Source organism: Sander lucioperca, chromosome 18 (assembly GCF_008315115.2).
Source record: "Sander lucioperca isolate FBNREF2018 chromosome 18, SLUC_FBN_1.2, whole genome shotgun sequence".
NCBI classification, from domain to species: domain Eukaryota; kingdom Metazoa; phylum Chordata; class Actinopteri; order Perciformes; family Percidae; genus Sander; species Sander lucioperca.
Window position 1 is genome coordinate 20,807,508 of NC_050190.1, and position 24,048 is coordinate 20,831,555.

Here is a 24,048-nt window from a genome sequence, read left to right on the forward strand (position 1 = left end):
TCCTATAAATTACCCTTTTAGAGAAGAAATATCACCAGTATTATTTTAAACAGGAAACATCACCAGTACCGGGGAAACTATTTGCACAGCTTAAAGAAGTTCTTTTCTGTAAAAAAATGTCTTAATCTACAATAAATTATCTAAATACACACACACACACACACACACACACACACACAATGACTAACAAGTAACTGAATTTAAACCTGGGTAACAAGACAGCAAAACGTAGATAAAACACAAGAATTCTTAATAGTAATATTTAATGTGGCAACCCAGTCTAACACTGCGTCAGAGGGTCAAGTAATGTGCTTTTAGCTTTTAGATACAATTGAATGAAATACTGTCTCTTGTGTTCATACTACAGAGAAAGGTTGAGCACAAGATACAGTACGAGGGTCATTCTTGGTCAAATTTTGCAGACTTAAGCAAGAAAATATTAACACGGATTTGCAAACTGAGGTGAGACATTAACATCAAAAGGCACTAATAAAGAACCATTTATATTTTGATTGTGGATCGGACTTTATTTTACATCTTACAGTATTATAAATACTTGAGATCAGTGTGATATGAGCATTTATAAAGCATGAAATGAGACTGGGCACATCAGACAGAGAAAATGACATAACAACCCATTAGACACTTTTGGTAGCTTACGGTTTGAGTAGAGAAAATCCATGCGAGTAAAACACACAAATGCAATAACAATGATAAAGAACACGCCACAAAATAAATGTACAACTTCTAAATCCATTGTTTGATGGAACTGTTAAAGCTGGGTTTAAAAAAAGACACTGACAATGTCTTTTTATACATTTCTTTATTAAAACAATAAACATCCAAAGTGTTAGAGAGAGGAATAAAAGCACACCAAGAGTTAGGCAACTGGAACGTTTCAGTATGAACTCAACAGTGCTCTGCAAGATAAGGTTATCAGTGCATTGTAACATTGTGAATTATAAAATTCAAACTATGAAAAGAATTAAATACATCTCGATTGTGAGGACGGTATCTTGCCGGTGAGAAAGCCAAGGTTACAGTCAGTGTGAGAGCACTGACAAAAAATAAACTACTACACACTGCTGCTGTTATTTGAGACATTTTGTCAGTAGACACATCTTTATAATGAACGACCCAAATTATACAAAAAGCATAAGGTATGACTGAATGTTTAAAGTTGAAATACAGCCAGGAGTCATTTCAAAACATCCCATGTTCATTGGACAAAATAGCTCTACAGACACAGAGATAAGAGTACTAGAAGAATTACATGTTTTGCTTTTTTACAATGCAGAAGCTGGTTTACTGAATTTAACATAAATTATACTTAAAAAGCTTATTTTCAAAACAGAGTTCTTCAAGTACACTTCCAAAACGTTTGGCAACTGTATTCCATGTAGTTTTGGTTGTTGTTGAATGGTAGACAAGTCTAACAGAGGAGTCAAATAGTTCACGTTTTTATATATCGTTTCACACAAACCACTCTATTTAGTCTCATGTGCCGTTTATGAAATATGTTGAAAACATTTTGACTAATACTGGTTTGAAACATTTTGAAATGATGGATAGAACAGCAGCCCGAAAGACTGTAATGTCAAAGAGTCAAAGGAGAAGAAACATTAAATTGAAAATAAATACTTTGGGATGTATTGATGTTCAGGGGTGGAGTTAGAGTAATGTTCTCCACTGATGTCATTATTCCTTACATCTGACATCCCACTCTCCCAAACGTGTTGCCAAAATATTTACCTGGGTACAACCTAAGCATCCGATAAGAAAATTGAGGCAGGTAAGTATGTTTTATATTTGTGTGGTATAGTACAACCCAATCCAAAGTCACACCTGTGAAACCCATGAGAGGGTCCGTCACTCATAAATCAGACTGCATAATCACTGCAGTGCTCATAAATAACTCAACAATCAATAACCGTGAGACAAGCTCTTCCTTGTGTGCTCTCACATTAGTGTCTGCACATATGAAAAGGGGAAGTGTTTTGAGGGGCCGTGGTTATCAAATACAGTCATGGCCTTTGACTTTTATTTGGCAAACAGAAGCATGAAACACTCTGCTGACAGTCTGAAGTAGCGTTCAGATGTACCTCTCATCCTCCTGCTCAATGCTTCGCCATCAGAAGATGCACCAGAATACAACAACCAAAACACTGAATTAACATGTTAACATTGTTAACAAATAGTAATCATATTAAATCTTTTAAAAGGAATAAAATGTGGAATCCTTCTCCTGTACAGCGACTGGCGATTGGTGACCCCCCCCCCCCAGCCCAGTTGGTTTTGGCAGTGGTCTAACACTTGTGCTTCATGGCAAGCTGTAGAAAAATTGGGAGGGGGGTTGCAGAATAATACAATGAGAATTTTGAAATACCCTATCAGCAAAATGCTACCCAGCTAGAAACAACAAGTTACTGTAAATGTAACAATACATGCAATAGCAAGCACATTGAGTAAAATGAGGTACAGATTATATTTTACGTTCCACAAAGGAGAAAAAGCTGTTAGGAGGGTTTATTATACAGGTGCTGGAAGGCAGCTAGGGGCCATGTTGTTTTTTATTTATTCAGACAATGACAAGGCCACTTCATTTATCCCATTAACAAGGGTTCTAATGGGCTGGGCTGGACAATCGTTGGAGAGATTGACAGATTGACAGATTAATGTGATGATGGAAGACACATTTACGCAAACATGCACACATACAGTACTGACTGAGTATGGAGTACGTTGCTGTGTGAAGAGAACTGAAATCTACAGATTGAACAAGTGGGGGCAGTAGAGCAGCACGCAGAAATGAAGGGTCTTGTTTAAAACTGAGCAGCACAGGGAAATCGACTGCTGTCACAAAGCGAGGTGCAGAAGTGGGATTGCAGATATGAACTAAGCGAAAAAAGAGTCAAGGTGACCCTCTCACAGGCACTGCACTTGGCTAGAATTTGAAGCTACTAACACATGCAGATGGCTTAATCCTGGCAAGCTATCGTTCAAGCCATCCTCAGACAAAAATGTAGTGGATAAAATGCGGACTGTCTTGTTCATTTCTTCAGTAATGCCTTCTTTATCTATCTGTAAGGCCTCCAACTGCCTTTAACAGAGGGCTCCAGACATGCAAAATAATGAGTCTTGATAGTAATGTGCAAGATAAGTGATAACACACAAAAATATAAAAAGCTAATGGCAGCAAGTGAAATGAGAATTGCCAGCGAATGAGTGATTCTTCATGGGGGTTCTATAGTCATTCTCTCCTGAAACCACCAGAGCCAAGGTATGGCATTTTCTTTGCTTATTACAGTTTTTGTAATTCATCACAGTGGTGAAGCTCATCTGTGAGCAGTAAGAGGGCAATGCAAGGCTTTTGAAATGTCTGTAAATTATCCCACCATCACTAGTATGGCATTATGCATAATTGAAAACATTCCAACAGGCAATGGATAGCTATACTATTAAAGTTATTAACATCCCACTTTAGATGGCACATGTCTCAGGGAAGGCTGTCCACTAACAACAGGACCTCACCTTACACAAGATGGTAAGCTGCAAACCCAGGGGAGTGTAAGATATACTGTGTGCTATTAGAAAGACAGCTATGATGATCGTAATCAGGTACGCTTGTTACAAAGCAATAGATTTGGTCTTTTGTTTTGCAATAAAAAGAAAAAATCAGGTTATGGTAATAGCTCCATTAAAGAGCATGCAATTAGTTTTCCTGACAAACAAGAGATATGGGATAGATGGAGAATGAGGGAACAACCACTACAAGAGATAGAGAGTAAATGAGGGAGAAGAAAAAGACTATTATCTTTCCAGAGAAAAGAGCACCACTGCTGAGAGGCTGAAGTCACAATGAAGCAACTTACAAATATCCTCAGGTATAAGTAAAATGTTTGATCTTTTGGCTTAACTAATAATTACCTTAAAATTATGACTAGATATTCCATTGCATCCAAAGTCAGAATTTCAATGTGCTGTATTAAAATCCACAGTAAGACCACCCTGAGGTTATGCATTGTAATGTATCTTGCTAAGATATTGCCTCACCTTCTGTGCTGTAACAGAGAACTGTTCAGCACTGTTCATCATGTCCGCGGTCCTCTCCTCAGCCCGACCTAATCGCTCACCGCGCTCATTCAGAGCCTGGCTGGCCTTCTGTACAGCACTCGTCACACTGTCTGCAGCTGAGTGTAGTATACTGTTACCTGCAGATAAGGATGGAAGTGAAGAAGCAATACGGAGCAAAAAGAAGTGAAGAAGAAAAGTAAAGTAGAGAGGCACAAGAGAGGAAAGAAAAGACAAAGGGGAAGGAAATTGTTATTCCATGTTGAACAACAGAATGTAGGAGACCAGCTGAAACAAATTCACCTGTGACATTAAATGCATGTAGTTAAATCAGTGACCATGAGCATTAGTGTTAACGGTGGAAGACAAAAACATGGAAAAGCAAACGGCTTCCATCAGGTGCAATGTGGGAAAGTGGCTAATGCGTTTCCTTCAAAGTGGATTTACTTCAAGGAAAGATCAAGAGAAATTAACCTTTTCAAACTTCCAAGTATGCAACAGAAACACCGGATTTAATGTCAAGCATGTCATTCCTGGTGACATTATTCACTGCTTTTCTTCAATTTTGAACTTGTGGTGCCAACTCTCCTGTCCTCTGAACCATAGAGTAATAAAGAGAGGATATGTGCTTGTCTGCATGGACAGCCCTGGAGACCAAGTTGTGGAAATAAGACAGTGAACACATCTTCCGATAGCTATGGCAACCCTGCGGATGTTTCATCTGACAAGCCATTAATCTACCGCACGTCGGGAATGCTGCTGTTATGCGCCACGCTGGCAACCAGACCAAGAACAGCAATCTTCCTGCTGCTTTCTCATTGTCGGCAAAACAGTTGTATATTGTTCCAGTGGGGTATAATCTGTCACTTGCAGTATGCCAGTTTGGGAAGTTGTCACCTACTGCTCCTGTGAACTGCTACCTTTGGTTGCCCCAAAAAGAGTCAACCGAGAATGTCAATCTATGGTGGCATTTTAGATCCTGAGGAGTCATTTTAATTACAACACCAGGATGACACCACAGGGTTCCCAATGCAACAAAAGTATTGGTATATTTGGTGATGACCACCCCAGCCACTCCTGGAAAAAGTTAAATACACAAATACACCGTCTACTCCTGTACCTAACTTTACAAAGCGGACAGATAAAGAAAAACAACACCCAGTGAAAAGATAAGCTAGATTCAATTATCCAAGGTATATATCCTGGGATATATAGTAAATGAGTTTGAGGCGAAGGAACAGACTGACTGTATTAAGACTTGACAAGCCAGATTGTATCTACTCCCACAGGAAACTGCAATATAGTGAGTGTATGTCCTGTGGCATCAACTCATGTAGGCTGAGTGACAGATAATTGGGACAGCTCTACTGCAGTGGGTTATATGACAGCCCAAAAGCAGACAGCGAGGCCAGCTGGTGTTCCTTCAAATGCAGTTAACTTGATAAAGTCAAAGCCGTTTATGAAGAGACACACCTGTGCCGCAGACACACAGATGTTCATCCCCCGCACACAAGAGGAAATGGAAACACACGCACATACATAAGGCCTTCATTCAGTCCATTTTTCTAGAAATTACAGTCAATGAACCACAGACTGTAGGTCACGTTGCACATGACAAACACATCTGGTCCGATGATAAAATAAGCATCATACCTGTCAGAACTAGTTTTTCTTTTGATCAAAGGTTTAAAATCTCTCCACAGCATACAAGGACTCCACAGTCTACAGCTACAACGTGGATGTAATACTTACTTTCTTAACTAGAATCTTCGAAGCCATTAGCAAAGCAAAGTTAATGTGTAATTATAATACATTGCAAAAGTGAATGCTGGCTTACATAGACTAAAAACACATTTCTCCTCTGCTTCTGTTTGGAAAAAACAAAACACTTTTGAAGCTTTAGGTCTTCACTAGAAAGGATAAGACCTTTTCACCTTCAGACAGATTCTTCTTAATCCTCTCCGCCTCGGACAAAGCCCAGGGAGTAATACTACCATCATCCTCAATGTATAACCCCCACTCTCACAACCCCTCCACACCATACACTGGAGAACATCTTCTTTCATTTGTCTGCACACAATTTTCCTTTCTCTAGTGCCTTTCTTTTCCATTCTCAGAGATCAGTGGCGGGCTGCAGCATGGGCTCCCCCAGTGGAGAATGTAATTACAGTAAAAGGCAGGATGGAGAGAGCTTATGAAAAGGCTGCAGCATCAGGAGCTGAATGAAAGATGTGTAGGAGTAGATTACGTTATGTGGTGCCATCGCTGTGAGCCTAAGTGACTCTTAATTTAAAGTGGGAAATGATCAGCCATCACCGTTATCAGCGGCCCTTTTATGTTACTTAGGAGGTTTACTGGTATTATTGCAGTCATTTTACCGACTCCGGAGTCTAAAGTTAGAAGAGGAGCTTTTTGTGACAATTTTGTAAACTTGCATTGTTGAATAAGAATGAGCTATAGTACGTGGCCAATCCTAGTACATCCATGGGACGCCTCTTTTAACAATGCAGGAGGAATTTTGTTGCTTTGTTGTTACCCCGTGATATCACGTCAAGCCAGGGTTTCTTTAACAGTGGAGACTGAACAAAAAGTCAAGTTTATTTTCTGGCCACAAAATATTCCAGAACCTATGAGCAAAGACAAACATAACAAGGAAGGGGAGAGATCCTTCAAAGCCCCCCCCCCCCCCCTCTCCTCTTCCAGTTCTGCTGTAAGCAGGAGATTACAGGCGCTACAGAAGATAAGCTGATGGTTATCAACAGGAACATGTCAGATACACTTCACAAAATAAGTCACATCTGCTCTTGAAGCATACGGGATTGATTAGATTGGATGGCTAACTTCTAGAACAAACATAAAAAGAACCATTCAAACAACACTTATTACAGTGCCTTTAATACTTTCACTCTGGCAGCATACATGATTATATTATCACTGTGCTAGTATTATGCTTTGGGGAATATGTGTGGGTGTTTGAAGGGAGATAGTGTCTTACAATAATTTCTATTAAGTATAAGCGAGCACATACTTATCTGCACTTCAACAAGTTACATCAAAAATTCACCTTATTATCCCGATAATAGCAGAGCGCTCAAGGCTTCGGTTATTCAACCAAAGAAACTTATAAAGCATTCTGTCAAGGATTTCTGTAAGTGATCCAAACCCTACTCAAAGCTGTACAGTACCTACACACCAACCTTATTTTCCAAGTTCCTGCCATGAGACAATAATAAAAGTATTATAATAAATACATAAAACATCTCATCACTTGTTTTACCGTAGATTTATGTACTTCCAGTTCACAGAAAGGACATGCAACATGAGTTTCCTAATGTTAGTTACAAGTATAAAAACTATGTTGTTGGGGTGCCTGGATAGCTCACCTGGTAGAGCGTGCACCCCATGTACAAAGGCTCAGTCCTTCTCGCTGCGGCCGCAGGTTCGACTCCGACCTGAGGCCCTTTGATGCATGTCATTCCCCCCCTCTCTCTCTCTCTCCCCTTTCACATCTTCAGCTGTCCTATATAATGAAGGCCTAAAATGCCCAAAAAATAATCTTATAAAAAAAAAAAAAGTTACCATACATGCTATTTTGCAAGTTTCCTATAGGCTACATTGAAAACTAGTCTACGATAAATAAAGCAGAGGATTAAAGCACCAATGCTCCTATTTGACAATTTCAAATAGATTATGCATACAATAATGATGTATAAAATGTGTGTGGGGATGGATCAGAAATGGCTAATGTAATCGACATCATAAGGGCCTAAAGACGCAGCTCCTGCTGCAAGATAAACCCCCACTGTAGTTTCATTAATGCAAATCTTGACATTATCCGCAGCAGCAGAATGAAACTACAGCAGAGGTTCAACCAGGAAGGGCACCTCCCTCAGGCACTCCTGACAGACACCTATTATATCTCTACAGCCTTTTATCCAATCAATTTTCTCCACATTCTTCCTACAGTTATTCCCTAAACAGTTAATTCTCTCTTACCTCTCTTTCATTGGTGACGCCCGAACGTTTTACACAGGGATAGTTCTCCTTTTCTCTGTGTTCTTCCCAAATCATTAAGCCATACATTTCCTCTTTTTCCGATACCACTCTCTCCCCGTGAAATGTACCCTACTGTATATGCCTATCATTATATCATTGTCTTTCAACCATCACACAATGCTGCTCCTCCCAATCCCCACCACCACCTGCATCCAGGATCTCGACTTGCTTAGCATCGGCAGCAAACTTCATTTAGACTTGCATAAACTCAATCACTCAATTGGTAATGTAAAATGTGTGATCCCGTGCTGAGGTTCACGACAAATGATCATGTTATAAACAATAATTTAGTCATAAATCTGTATTATTTTCTTGGTCTCTCCTGCTTGAACTACAATTGAGTCACTTCTAATGTACATATTTATGCGCCCTGCCAGTGTTGTAGTCAAGACCACCTAAACCGAGACCAAGCCATCACCAAGACCAGAGTGTATCGAGACCAAGTCAAGACCAAGACCAAGACCAGACCGGTGCCAGACAGCCAGAGCTTCTCCTGTCTCCCCCATGACTTTCTTGGGAGTGTGTGTAAAGGGGGGCGAGGAGAGGTTAACAGTAACAAATTTCAAATTGGAAATGAGTCAAGTTATTGGTTGCATTTCAAGCAGGAAGTTTTACATCCAATCACAGTAATGATGTTAACACATATAATTAGACAATGCACAGGCAATTTAGTGATATGCCTGCAGTTGTGGTCTTGACCGGTCTTGACATAAAATCCTGAGTCCTCTTTATCTGAGACCGAGTAAAAATGCGGTCAATTCCGAGACAAGACCAAGACCTTCAAAAAGTGTTCTTTAGACCGATCTCGAATACTACAACACTGAGTCCTACACACCCTCATACATATACATTTACTTTGGAGTGAAGTGGATGTGTAGCCTGAATGACTCCTTAAACCCCTTGGTTAACCACTCAGAGAAAAGCAAGGAGAGCACTCTGCCACTGACATTTTTTCATGAGGGAAATAGCTTCACCTTGCATGCTCAGTCTGGCTTTAGTTTAGTCAATGTCATGCTGGTTAAAAAGCAAGGCACTAAAGACCCTAATGGGAACAAACTTGGAACATTTTGTACTGAATGTACCACAGAACGGTGTTGACACTGACAGAAAAATAGCGACTAGGTATTCATGAGCAGCCTATTCTCAGTGGCTTTAATCAGCAGATAAATGTCAGCATCACACAATGCATTAAAGAGCTATAATTTCCATCATTATAGTCTTGTCTAAGCTCAAATGTTAATGTGTGAAATGCTATACAGAAGTACAGAATACTGAGGAAACCATTAGGGAAGAAGCACTCCATCATTGTACTGCCCTCGTACATCAAAATGTGATTTACATCAGCACAGTATTAGTCAGTGACTCTGCACACAGCCTGACAGTGAGGGGCAAGGACATTGGACATAACTCACATAACCTTTGGATGTAAACTAAAAATCCCTTTCAGCATGTAGTCACCCCCCATAGTGACAACACAAACCAGGGAAATTGTGACCTTGTGCTCACTGGGAGCATAAAGATGCAAGCTGTGTGTGTAAATGCTAACTTCAGTACAGTATATCCCTAACAACAAAGACAACAAAGAGGTCACTTAAGTCTCTGCGAGCCAAGAGCAGGGCCCTCAGTTCAGAAGGCAGTGGACAGGCTTTATTAGGGGTCCAAGCCCGAGTCTGCAAGAACCGGCGGTAGCAAGAGCTACGCCGTTCGCACAGCAGGGCTGTGGAACCCTATTGTTTTTCTAAGGATTATTATTCTTCTCCGCCTAAAACTCCGACTACAGCCTAAACCGTACATGGTGGGGGGTTGCAATTTTCAGGACTGGTCCGAAACTCCGCAAGGACCTCAGGCGCAACAACCCACTTCCACCACTAGGTGGCGCTATAGCAGAAAAAACTGCGTTTGGCCCTATAACTCCCACACCGTACACCGGGCATTCAAAAACCATACATCCACGCGTTCCCTGGATCGAACTGAATCACGTGATATAGGCCACGGCCATTTCTGCCTAGACTTTTATGCGTGAAAAATCGCGATTTATCAAAAACGTATTTTTTCGATCTCCTCCTAGACCATGCGACCGATTGGCACGAAACCTGGACCGTACCATCTCCAGACCAACCTGACAAAAAGTTAATGCAAATAATTTTGATAGGATAAAAATTGCGCATATTACGCACAAACAAATTTGTTTAGCTAATTATGAAAACACCAACTTTGCCATATCTCAGCCAAAATAAATGCCATCTACGCCAAACTTTAGATTCTTGTTTGCCATGACCCTCTGAAGGTCCCCCACGTCTTTTACGAAAATTGGTCACTAGGGGGCGCTACAAGTACAAAAAGTTGATATCTCATGAACTCATGAAAATTTGATGGGTACCATTTAGGGCCACTCTTGAGGCCAACCTTCGAGTGGGGTACTGAGGGATCAAAGTGTGCGTGGCCTATGGGACCCAAGTCTAGATTCACCACTTACACTAATGTGAACAACTTTAAATTTACAGGGTAGATGGACAATGGGTCATGGACCACACCTACAAAAAATTACACAAGTGGCCCACTAGGTGGCGCTATAGGTTTTTTTTGCCTTTAACTCCCACATTACACATCGCACATTAGAAAACCATACATCCACGTGTTCCTTGAATCAAGCTGAATCACATGATATAAGCCACGCCCATTTCTGCTTAAAATAATTTTCGCAATATCGCACAATGCGCAAAACCAACTTTTTCGAACTCGTCCTAGGCCGTGCGACGGATCAGCACGAAACCTGGTACGTAGCATCTCCAGATGGATCCGACCAAAATGCTACGTTAAAGTATGCGCATTTGACGACCAAAGAAATTTTCCTAGCTAGCTACTACACACATATCATATCATATCTCGGCCAAATTAAATGTTATCAGCAAATAACATGAGATCCTTGTTCAAGATCCCACTACGATGCTCTGTACCGAATTTAGTGAAGATCGGCCTTTAGGGGGCGCTATAAGCAACGTTTATTTGTTTTGGCCAATAACGCAATGCATTTAAATGGGAAATTTGCAATTGCAATATCTCTGCCACAGTAAATGCAATCAACACAAAACAGGGGCCGCTATAATCATCGTAGATGAGTTTGGGCTGAAATGCAAAGAATTTCTGACTACTTTTTTTTTTTTTTTTTTAAAGGCCGTGCGCCTGTGAGCACCCACGGAGGAAAACATAAATCGGCGCCTATGACGCAACAACTTGACCACCTCCCCTGCTCCTTCAACAACCACACCTGCCTCCACCCTCTCGGTCACTCTGTCATTTCTCTCTGCTGTCCCCTGTCGTCAGGGGGGTTAAGAAGTTTGTTTATTGTAGAGCATTCTTAAAGGTGGTCTGTATATGTATGGAGATGACCTGTTAACCGCTACATTTGCAACGGCGATGTACCGCAGACCTCGCGGCTCACACCTCTCGATATTTACCGACGTTTGCCTCCCCGCCGCCAGGCTTCGGGTTCCGCTTTCGCACGCTCCCCGGGACGTCGGGGGTGACTGGCGTGGGTGGCTTGGGCCCCGTCATAACTGCTTGCAGTTCTAGTTTTACCTTTTTTTTTAATACAACTTTGTGGATGTAAAAGAATTTGCTCGCTGCAAAATAATGTGCTCTCTTATTAACCTACTATTGGGACTCATCGCTTGTTAGTAGGGGATAAACTTGTTTAACGACGAAACTTTGATTTCCTTGATTTCTGGATTAGCTCAACACTTTTTAGTAAGAGGTATAACTTTTTTAAATTTAGTCCAAGCAGTTTTGGTTACTGTAACACTGGCTTACCTTGTCTCAGTAGATGACCGTGGTGTGCAACAAATTCTTTCCTCTTTCTGTTCAAATAGACCTTGCAACGGAAAATGACTGAATCTACAGCTTGGTCTTCTGTGATGAGAAAATATCAAACGTCATAATCAGCTTTGATGTTGAAAAGATGATACTGATTTTGAAATTAGTCAAGAGGGGTTACCATTTTTGGATTATTAAATCACGAGTTAAGTTTTAAGGGTTCAGTTGTAAATGTCATGCAAAATAAAACCGGTTAAAACTGGTTACTGTTTGATTATTCGTCCATCACTTGATTGTAAACCTCCCCAAGAATGAAGATTCACACAGAGCATTAAGTGTAAACTACTGGGAGACAGGTTTGCCTAATGCTGAGGGTTTAAAAGCATCCACTTAGCTCACAGATTTAACAATTTGTTTAGAATCATGTCATGAATATGTGCCAGTGAGCTAGAAAAGCTCAGGAATTGGGGTAGAACAGTGTGGGCATCAGCCCAAGTTGGCACTGATAACAAGGCAATTAGCTGCTTTTATTTCTGGACCAATTACATGCCCCATCAAGGATCAAAAACATGCGCCTGTGCATACGGCTCTGACAGAAGTCTAAAACTCTGCAGTATCAGTTCACCAAGAAAACTCTTTACAGGATATGGAAAAAAAAGCCAAATATGTTACAAAATATCTTCCTGAATTACATTTAAATCTAGAGTGTTATTTAAATGGTTTTGCATCATAATATCAACTCCAACAATAGTAGGTGCCTTCTGCAGGTAGGTGCCGCCATGACAACGGGAAACTGACAACTAATATCATGTTCATTCATTCTATGCTCCTTATCTTGAATGGCAAAACATACTTGTCCATCTTGAGTTATGTGCATTAACTATCTACCTTTTGTGCTTTCTGGAGGCTGCCATCCCAGAGGATTCTGCAGATAGAGTCTCCCACAGTTATGGTCCCACACCTGAGCAGCGTCATGCTTTTTGTTTTGCACTGGTGTGAGACTTAAACTGGAGTGGACAGAGTTGGCAGCAGGCTGGCATCCTCTCTGTTCCTCCTGTCACAATGTGCAGGGTGAACTGTCAACTTTTTAAGTTTATCACACACAGCATCCTCTACTCACACAGAGCCAGGAGTTCATTATCAGATCATTGACTATATGGACTAACAGCATGTTGTCAATAGCTAAATCAATACTGTAGCTGTTTCTACAAAACCACAGGGTTGGTGTGTTTTAAATAGGACATGTAGTTTTTGTGGGTAAAATTAATTCATATTACAAGCATTTATATCAAGAGCAGTGCTATGTGTCTCATAATCATCCACAAGAACAATGCTACAGTGCTTGTAAGTGTAATTTTCATATATTCTGCAGATGTGTGGTTAATATGCACAGTTGCACTCCATAATCCATCCTACTCTAAAGACCTGTGTGTTCAGTGCTCTCGGGGACAACATAGCATACAACATACAACATACAGAGACTACAATATGCACCAGGGTCAGTTTAAGCGAGTTAAATATGGGCATGGTTGTCAAGAGTAGAAGGGAGGTCAAGGCAACAGAATGTTAAAGAGAACGGGTAGCTTTAACATCAATGAGTAGATAGTGGGTTCCCACACACAGAGTAAGAAAAAAAAAGGAACCTTAATAGTAACTAACTGTGTCTTTATACACATATTTCACACATTCTCACCTCTCTGCAATGTAGAGTACTGTACTTTGTTTTGCATCATAAATGAAAGCTTTCACAAAGCACACGCTACCAATTACAAGAGTTCATTCTGTGATTTGCTCACCGTAAGATTTTATTAGTAGTACAACAGTTGGAAGTTTAAAAGCAAAGCAAACCATATATATTTTTTAAATATCTATTTCTGGTAATTGATTCTTGTATATGTGGGGCATGTTTGTTTCCATAAATAATGGCATGAATAATACAACAGGTTGAATAGTGCTCAAAGATGAGGGTTGGGAGTAAACAGATCAATATCTGATTAAACCGCTCAGGATGCTGCATTCCCTACTGGGTTTCACTGTAGAGGAAACCATCAACCAGCACCACCCTTAACCCTTAAAATGACTAATTATGCAGTTTTAGATTTACTTTTTGACAAGGGGGAGGAGGGTTCTCTGCATCAGCCGTATGATTGGCCAGCAAGACGTATTCGAGACTCGACGTACTCTGGTGGTAACTCAATTCACATCGACAGTACATGCAAATAACTTTCGTCTTGTCGAGAGAACCATCTGGAAGGGCTTTGAAACTGAACTTGCCGTTCAAAAGACTCTTTTCTTTATCTCTGCTCAAGGAGGTTTGTTTTTGCTAGCCATCCACAACGTAACTGCTGCATGGCTTCCTGATTTCCCGAACTACAGAGCGGCCCGAGGCCCAAATCACATCGCATGTCAACAAATTAGTGGCGGAATATGTATTAACTAATTTTCGCATTGATTTTGACAGCCCTACTTTTAACATGTCTTCAACATTTGGGAATTGGTTGTGCTCTGACTTGTTTGATCAGCCTGTCTTTGTGTATTAGCTGGGCATTAGTCTCACATTGCCAGACCTTCCTCCACAGCGCTGCAGAGGAGGGTCTGGCGAGTCCACGCAGCATTCCAGGATGGGAGAAAAACATGCTCTGGTTTATTGGCATTTCTTTAAACCAATCACAATCATCTTGGGTGGCACTAAACGCCGTACGGAGCAACGGCACCTCTGCAAAATAGCCTCGTGAAGGAACTTGTTTTGGTGGAACAGAAAACTCAGACTGGACAGATAGTCTAGCTAGCTGTCTGGATTTACCCTGCAGAGATCTGAGAAAAGGTTAACCATAGTCCTCATAAATTGACCAGAGTTTAAAATGCCAACACAAAGGAAGCCCAAGGCAAGGGATATCCGGCCTAAATGAGTGAAATCCGGCAAAATTTCCATCTGCAACAGAGCAATCCCAGAAGTGGAATGTCGTGGATATAGACTAGTTGGGCATGAAATAAATATATTATTTTCATAGGGGGAGGTCAGCTTTCAATTGACTGTTACAGCTTTTACTGTGTTGTTTAATGTTATTTTGAAGGGTGGAAACCAAGTGAAAATAATGAGTCTCACACTTCAAACGCACAATGAAATGAGTCAACATCACATAAATTAGGGGGAATTATTATTTAGTGTTGTTCTATGTGCCTTAAACCAGTTGATCTGTGACAGATGCTTTAAGTCACAGCTGATGCATTATGTTGGACATCCTCATTGACCTCACTTCAGCAGAGCGCTCAACAGATGCTGTGTATGAGGGAGAAGCATGCATTTTCATACACACCAGGTGCTGGTTGTCATCATAAATAATCAGATTCAAACTGGCTTACAGCACAGTATGACAGCAGTGAGTCTGGCATATCAGAGTCACTGTGTTCGCAACAGAAATATTACCAAAGGACAGTTAGCAGTGTTTTTTTCAAACTGTCTTACCTCCCAGCAGTTTGGACTGACAGTTCACGAAATCTGGTTTCCGCGCTGAGCTGTAGCGCTGGCAGGTGTGGTGAAGAATCTGGATGAAGGTGCACTTCTCCCCTGCTGAACTAGCAACCCACTGGTCAAAAGCGTTTTCGAACATCAGATCAAACTCTGGACAGTCCTTGGAAGGAATAACAGTGAGAGGGAGACATGATGAGTGACAGGGGAGTGTGTGAGGTCATGGAAAAGAAACATCTAAACTATCAGGGAAAGAAATGGTGAAAGCGGGACACAACTGGCTTTTTTGCGATCATTATTTTTCAGCAATACTCATGTTAACCCCCAAATAATCCCTTGGCTATATTAACTACATAAATAGCAGTGGTTGAAGGGGACTAGAAATGACATACTTTGTTCAGGTCAATGCCGTTGACCTGCCGTAGCTGGTCGAGTGTCCACTGTGACCTTTTCATGAAGGCAGAAGATCCTTGGAACTGCTTCACCTTGGTGATGGATACATGGGAGGGTTTCTTATTTGTCACTGTGGAAACAAAAACAATACAAAACACACCAGATAAGATTTAACACAAACATTAAACATAATATAGAGTTAACCTGTAGCCCCAATGTTTATGGTATAGTGAGAAAGTTTGGGTTTGGATAAATGGACAGTTCAGGTCACAAGATGGGGAACATTAGAGTCTAGCAAAAGTACAAGCTTCCATCTGTGGGCGGAAGAAACAAAGGCATCCATTAACAATGGACATTTCTCTTTTGGAGCCAACAGCAACAGAGATCATGATAACATTTCCTATGAGAAGACACAGACTAACAATAAGCAGATAAATCCTGTGCACAATGGAGTTGGTTTTCATATTTATACTGCCAAAGTGTGCACAATAATCTTATATGCATTATTTGTGCAATTACTTTCTGTTGTGTTCCAGCTACATGGAGAAACTTTTTCAACACTACTGGTTTAAAGAACATGAACATATATTGTTCCTGTCAAAGCAGAAATTGCTGAGTATTTTTACACGATGCTGGACATAACTCATTTCACTTGACAGACGTGATGGATTTCTCCTACTGCACTGCTGACTAAATCTAAGCGGGAAACAAATTACACTGCGTTCAACCATTGAGTCATTACCTTTTAAACAAGTCACAAGAGAAAAATTGACATAATGATAACACAATCCAACAGTGGCATTACATTGTGCTTCCATTACAATTACTAGGTATTGTGGAGTTGTATTAGTCGGTGCAATAACCATGCTTAGTTGTACAACAATTAGGGTTCATTACATTTGTAGAAACCAGAGAAAAAGGTAAGGTTGCTTACATATTCTTTGAGGATTTCTCTGTGTTCTTTGGTGTATGACCCATTGAGTTTGTCCTACAGCAGTGGTTCTCAACCTTTTCGAGTTGCGACCCCCCAGAATAATGAGGTTGGTGTTCGTGACCCCCCACTCCCCTCGACAACGAGAAAGAGAGCTGCAAACCGGTGAAACAGCTGTTTCTACACGCCTCCCCTGCTGATTTTGAGTGATTATTGTGAATGCTTTGATTAATACATGTAAACAAATCATGCGTAGCTTTAATTAAAGTTTAGTTTTAGCAACTAGCACCTAGCCTTGTCAAATGTGCTCCAGGCTCTGTGGATTTTTTGATGCGACCCACAGAAATTATCTTGCGACCCCCTTGGGGGTTCCGACCCCCCAGGTTGAGAACCACTGTCATACAGGACTAGTAGCATCCTGATAAACTGTAACATTTATGAATAACTAACTAAGGTGTTTTAGGAGGCCTCTGACTTTTTACCTCCTGTCCATGACATCATCATTTTGTCCTCAGTTGTGCCCCACTCACCGCAGCATTACAGGACCTTCCCTTCTATTCCCATGTATATCTGTGTTTGACTCTTCCCATGCAGAGATCAACATCATCACATGTTTACAGATCATCGAAGCTCACAGTTCTATCATGTGTCTGGACTGTTGGATGTGTGTGTGGCTGGATACTGAAACCCTTTGCACTTCTCAGGGGCCACATGTTGCTTTTATAACCCGGGCAGTGAACTCCTGCATCCGCTTTCCCACATTTGCCATTGTGTCATCTCAGAAATAGGGAAGTGTCCGGGTCACTTTCAACTCCGTTGCCCTTCACTCTGCTTCTCATCTCTCCAAAAACCACTAGCATCCCTGCTGGTTTCACTGTTACATTTTGCCTTTTGTTCAGATCCGTTTAGTGAAAGATATACCACACCTTAATCTGAAAATGATTTTGAAAATATAGGTTGGGCTGAATGTTACATCAGGTGATACATTCAGTAAGCAAATGCCCCTGAGAGGAGCAATGTTTGGATATGTTTTGTGTATCCATTTAGACAGCTGCTGTTAATACTTGAGGTGCTGGCCTGAGGTTACAGGGTGGAACAGACAAACCGAGGCAGACAGATAGAATACAGGCAGACTGGCAGTCATTTCTTTCTAATCTTTTCGTTGAGAATTTATTTTCACTAAAACAGACAGCCATGACAAATAGATGAAGTGAGTGATCAGATCTGTCTGGGTTCACACAGAAGGCTAATAGAAGCTCTAGAAACCAGAAAATGTCATAAAGAGAATGACAGCTGGATGTAATGAACTGGTGTGTTGAAAGGGTAGGAGTCTGGGAACTAAGGTCATCAAATTCGCAGCGAGAATGATTTGTCTCTGAGCTACATTTGTGGCAGATGATAGAGTGCAGCACAGAACCACTACTTTCCACCAAACCTATTAAGTAGAAAATAGGTTTTATTAGATTGTAATCTAATAAAACCGGTTTGGTATTATTTGTCGTCTTCCACCACGGCTCAAATTCCCGTGAGCTGGAATGAGCTAGAAACACGAAACACGAAACTTGGCGCAATGACTGGAAATGATGTGCATTCGTTTACCAAGAAATATGAGTCCAATCTGCCACATGGTGGCGCTACAATTAACGATCACAAAAGCGATTTTGGAAAGAAAACGCCCCTCAGGCCGTAAGTCCGATTGTCTTGAAATTTCTCACACATATGCAGCTCAATGTGCTCTACAAAAAAGCCTCTTGGACCATAGAGGTCCGTAGTGATGGAATTTTTGGCTATTTTGCATGATGTGAAAAACAGTAAAATGTCAATTTTGATCCTATCAACACCAAAATTGGTATAGAGCCTTGCAGGACTGAGATACACATTTAAATGAGCAAGACTGGTGAAAAAACATGGCCGCCATAAATTAAAGAAATTACACCAAGGGTGGGGCTTAGCAGTAAATTGGCCATAACTCACTAATGGTTTGACCAATCATCATACAATTTGTAACATATATTCAGTGTGTCATGAGGAATAGGCTGACGCAATGATTATGAGTTTAACCCATAAGGGGCGCCAAAAATACCACAAGTTTGTACCACACAACCTGATAAACGGAATTTCACCAAAATTGGTACACAGGGTCTGGGGGCGAGTAGTAACCAGGATCTGAAGTGTCATATTGATTGGTGCATGTGGGCGTGGTCTATTTAGCATTATATGCTAAATTATGCCTTTTCTCAAGTTACCGGGGGCTGAAACGAACTGGAGACATGAAAATTGTCACCATAACTGATGCTGAGGTGCTCATGCTCCCCAAAGAATAACTTAGGCCAAAAGTTTTAAAGGCCACGCCCCTCACATGAAATTCCTCACACAAGTCCAGCTCAATGTGCTTAAACGTCCGCCATGATGGTATTTAGCTGTTAAATGAATGGAACTTTGTCAATTTTGATTTTCTCAAGACCAAAATTGGTATATGGCCTTGCGGGACTGAGATACACATTTCTACTATAAAAGGAGCAAGATTTGCCATAAAACATGGCCACCATCAATCAAAGAACTTCATTAAGGGCGGCGCTAGCAGGGAATTGCCTATAACTCAAGTTCTGCCGTAGCAATCCTGTCTAAAATTAATAGAGACATTTAACACCACGACTTTAACGTATACCAGGCCAGGGGGCGAAATCGCGGGACTTGCTACATCTATTGTAGGGATGAAACAGTTGTGTGGTTGGTTTCACCACTTTTTCTATAGCATTAAACCATTTGAAGTGGTTTTGCTCAGCTTTGTGAAGCTACAAACCCGCTCAACTCTGCTTGCGGCTTTGACTTTGGCGATTTGGCATCTGCTCAATGCTGCTTGCTGCTTTGACTTTTGTCGATTGGGCTGCTTTGCAAGCCTGCTGTAGTTCAGGCGGTATGAATGTGAGTGAAAGGTACCTGTAACAAGTGAAAGTGCTTTGAGAAGCTGAAAAAAAGGGTTTGAACTGCCGCTTGTGGCTATATTTGCTCTCACTTGATATGTAGATGACTGGTAGCTGAGACATAAAGGACTAGTACAGTATGAATTCAACTATAAACCATCATTCTCTCTTTTCCTCCATCTTATCCCACCAGAAAATGGCCTATAGTGTATGAAGCTGGAACTAATCATTATTTTCATTATCAATGAATTTAACATTTTTTTGTATTTTTATTAATTGAAATGTCTTGGTCTATAAAATGTCTCAAAATAGTGATAAAGGCCCATCACAATTTCCCAGAGCCCAAGATTATGTCTTCAAATTGCATATTGATAATAAACAGACATAACAAAAGCAGGATATCCTCAGATTTCAGTAGCCACAACCAGTTAATGTATGGCATTTTTGTATAATAAATGACTAATCCATCAATTGTTTCAGCTCAGTCCTATGTGAAAAGTGTGACCTGCCTTTGAATCGAGCAGAATATGCCAAGCTGTGCATAAGCAGGAACTATGTTTCCTTATCGCAAAATGTACTGTGACTCAAAGCAATCAGTCACCATAGGGGAATGAGACATCACGAATCACATACTAAAAATTCAGCAACAGTAGTTTTTCTGTAGCAACCACTCATGTCAAGGCTCAACAGTTTTAAATGTTCGCGCCTACATCATACCGTTAAACATAATAGATAAAAAAAAGCAATGATGATAATGTCAGTGTGACACCAGAGCCTGATAGGCTTAGATTGACACACTCCATTAGCATTTGCTGTCATATCACAAGCTTTGTGGTGAGCCTGCTTTCAAAACAATCCCACTGACTCCAGGGTTAAATGATCTGTTGCTCACATGGGGAGGAAAATTTACGGCAGGTTCAGCAATCTGGTAGCTCCATTTGGCTATTTCTCATCTTGTTTTTAAATAAAACTAAGACATTACACTGAGACCTGACTGCTGAAATGCATGTGTGAATATGTGAAAGAGACCTTCCATGGAGCTAGATCGTCAACACATTAACACAGAGGTCGTAATCAAACTGCCAGACACCTTTGAGCCTCTCAAATCAATTTCATATTCATCTGTCGACTGCATATTAAACAATTACTGAAAGTTCAAGGAGCTGGCTTTGTTGAAACAGCAATCAAGGAAAAGACGGTGAGTAAGTGTATGCTCAAGTGAAAGCTTGAGTTGCTCTCATGATACATTCAACCAGTGAGTGATACTGCGAGAAGTTATTTGAAGCAAAATGATGACATAAGAAAGCTGGTATACAACTACTGATGGCCCAATCATAGGGAATAAGACATTTGTTTCACATCATTAAACATCATGACATTATACCATGTATACTGTACATTGATATCCTGTGTCACAGTAAGCTTCTATTTTAGATTGTTAACCACACAACAATGCCCCGACCACCACTCCTCCATGTATAATTTAAATATGAGTGGTCATAAGGCTGATGAGTTGAGATTGAAATTCACAGACCAGTTCACTGAGCTGAAACTCTTGCACAGAGTGAAGAGAAAACAAAGATCCCTTCCTGTACATGAACGGAGGCGGATCAAATATGAAAGTGCAATGTGACACGCTCTGCTGACTTGTTTCGCTTTTACAAAGCAAAAATCGCAATCACACCCTGAACACAATGTTAAAGCATAATAAACTTTATGAGAATGAGCAAACACAACTTGTTTATAATATATCTAGAATTAAGGAAAGCCCTGAGGGGCTGCCAAAGCCATTGTTTTCATGTGGGCTGACAGAGGAAGGCCATGGAAAGGGTTCCTGTCCTGCTCCGTTCTCATGCTCCAATGGTGGCATGCTCTCACTTCCTCCATTGGATCAGTCCCTTATTGTGCTTGGCTATGCGCAAGTGCTGCGACCCGAAAGAAAACTTGTACTGTACTAGTCACAGACTGCGAACATCACAGAGAAAACCTTCTCAGGATCAGCTTTCGCTAAAGGAAAAAAATGTAGTGGTTGTGGTTGTTAAGAGAGAAATGTGAGCACCAGGAGATGTGAGAAGTGTGCAGGTTGTCGGTTATGAATGCATACAAGCATTTGTGGAAATGTTTAACACAGCACTATGGAAAAATATATAGTCCAGTACAACCAATGCTTAAGAAAGTATGGAACAACTATGGAATTCATGCAGAGACATTGGAGCTTGCCAATGACACCATGAGAGCTAACAGAATATGGAGAAGGACCACCCGCATGGGCATAACATTAATAAGTCTCTTTCCCTGATATAATACAACTTAATCCTCGTGTCAACACATATGCTTATCAAAAATCTCCATCCACAAGCCAGAAATATGATAAATATCAGCATTTTGGGTCATCCGAGAGGAGATATGAAAATCCAAAACCACAGAATAACAAAAGATCACATCTGATATGGAAGATCATGTGTAACTGTACAGACAGGGAGGCACCGTGTTGCCATTGGAATGACTGGTTATTCCAAGACTAACCCACCAAGAATAAGTGAAGTAACTTGTGACACAAGATAAAAGGGGATTGTACAATATACATGTACACACACATAAACACTGCAGTTTACACATCAAGCCAACATAAGATGACATTTGAGGAATTGCATACTGTACGGAGATGTAGCCTATACAGTATCTGTGTGGTCAGTGCTGCAGCTTCTACTCGTGACAATATAAAGCTTTACTAAACAAGCCACTTTTCCTGCTTCTTAAAAGATTAAATTCACGTATTCCTGTGTGCCACATGATATTTAGCAGCAAGAATGATCTAACTTTAGGCATCTACGATAGCAAATAAGAAAACTTTACTGAACTTTTTCTTTCTGCAATCTGGGATTGTGTTGCCAAACTGATTTTTATGTTTATATTACAATTTCCGATTAGTTTCAGGATACCCTGTTAGTCAAGCTTTAAAAATGAAAGCTTGTGTTTAATTATTTGAATCCCAACTGCCCTATTTCAAAGAAGCATTTCACAGCCTCTCTCTCAACCAGTTGGGCTAAGGATCTCTTGACAAATCAGACCCCCTCAGTTAGTAGTCAAGTGGCTCTGTGCTCTTAACACTAAGTAGACACGTTGCCATGGCAATCACATTTGCATGGCACAAAAGACACCTGAGAAGCAGCGGCTGGCACCTGGCCAGGTTCATACAGGGACAGTAAGCTAGGACAGTATACATGCATGTTTGACTCTAGGCTGGATCATAATTAATGGGAATTCCAAGTCATTTGGTTAGCATTAAGACAGTAGGATATGCCAATGCTAATAAAGTGCTGGGCTACAAAGAAGGGCCAGAAATGACCTAAAGGAATAGGTCATATACGTGTATGGATAAACTAAATGGCTGAATCCATAAATCATTGTCAGCTTCATACAACAAATATCCTGTCATAGAGAGGAACATATATAGTAAGTTTAAACAAAAATATACATTTATGTCATTATTCAACATTTGAAGGTCATCTTCTGGTGTGTCTTTAGCTAATTTCAAAACAAGAAACCATAGATAACCCAGTGTGAGTTTAGGAAAGATCAAATGAGATCATGTGATTTTAAAAGACTATGCAGAATTCTTTCATTATTGAACTAAAGAAGCAGTATTAAACGAGTTACATACTGTAGATGGCATACTGTGCCTACTTCATGACCCCATCTCTTGAGGTAAAATCAACAACAACCTGAAATGAGAGCCTGCTATACTTATGAGTTAGAGAATGGTTAAGTATCTTGGTAGCAAGGACGCTATCGTGCAAGGTAAATATTCAAACAGTTTGCCTTACAGATTGGATTTTGCGGTGTGTTATTAGAGCTGTCGTCTGAGGGCACTCAACATTTTTTACCGTCGGGGTCTGTGATTACGGGTCTATTTTAATGCTGCCCCTACTCTGCTTGAGCTGGAACACACTGTTATCTTCAGAAAGAAGCTGTCACTGGAATGAACCACGACACTGGCTAGACAACAACACATCGGAACAAAGGCCTCTACAGTCTATTCATGGGGTCGAAAACACAGTGACTGCTGTGTACAAGGCCTCCTCAGATAGGATGGTGCCCATGCAGTGGCAAGGCACCAATAGTGAAAAAGGAGTGCATATAGCATGGTGAATGATAGCTGTAGAATAGAGATCAGCTTCGTTCAACCCCTAGAAGGGACAAACTACTCACACAGCAGATACAGACACCATTAGCTTCACACAACAACACTAACAATGGAGCAGTGCAGTTGTACGCTCTTATACAACAATGAAACTTTTACTAAAGACTGTAAAAAAACAGTTGTATTAAATCTGGCCTACTATAAAACAACTTTTAATTTGATGTTATCAAGTTCACATTAATCTTAA

General features: G+C 40.6%; 1 protein-coding gene and 1 long non-coding RNA gene across 2 annotated transcripts in view; both read right to left on the minus strand.

Moving 5' to 3' along the window:
• Window positions 1–806: 806 nt before the first annotated feature.
• stxbp6 (syntaxin binding protein 6 (amisyn)) overlaps window positions 807–24,048 on the minus strand; it is a 67,330-nt gene continuing 44,088 nt past the window's right edge. Inside the window, exons 3-6 of the mRNA XM_031310003.2 lie at window positions 15,802–15,932; window positions 15,407–15,572; window positions 4,054–4,211; window positions 807–2,330 (exon numbers count right to left, since the gene is read on the minus strand). Of these exons, the coding sequence (XP_031165863.1) occupies window positions 2,307–2,330; window positions 4,054–4,211; window positions 15,407–15,572; window positions 15,802–15,932 (479 nt within the window). The 3' untranslated portion in view covers window positions 807–2,306. The remainder of the gene's footprint in view (window positions 2,331–4,053; window positions 4,212–15,406; window positions 15,573–15,801; window positions 15,933–24,048) is intronic.
• LOC118493739 lies at window positions 11,934–13,713 on the minus strand. The gene is made up of 2 exons (XR_004895713.1): window positions 12,829–13,713; window positions 11,934–12,036 (listed from the first exon to the last, which is right to left on the minus strand). It is a non-coding gene; the product is annotated as an uncharacterized LOC118493739 (long non-coding RNA).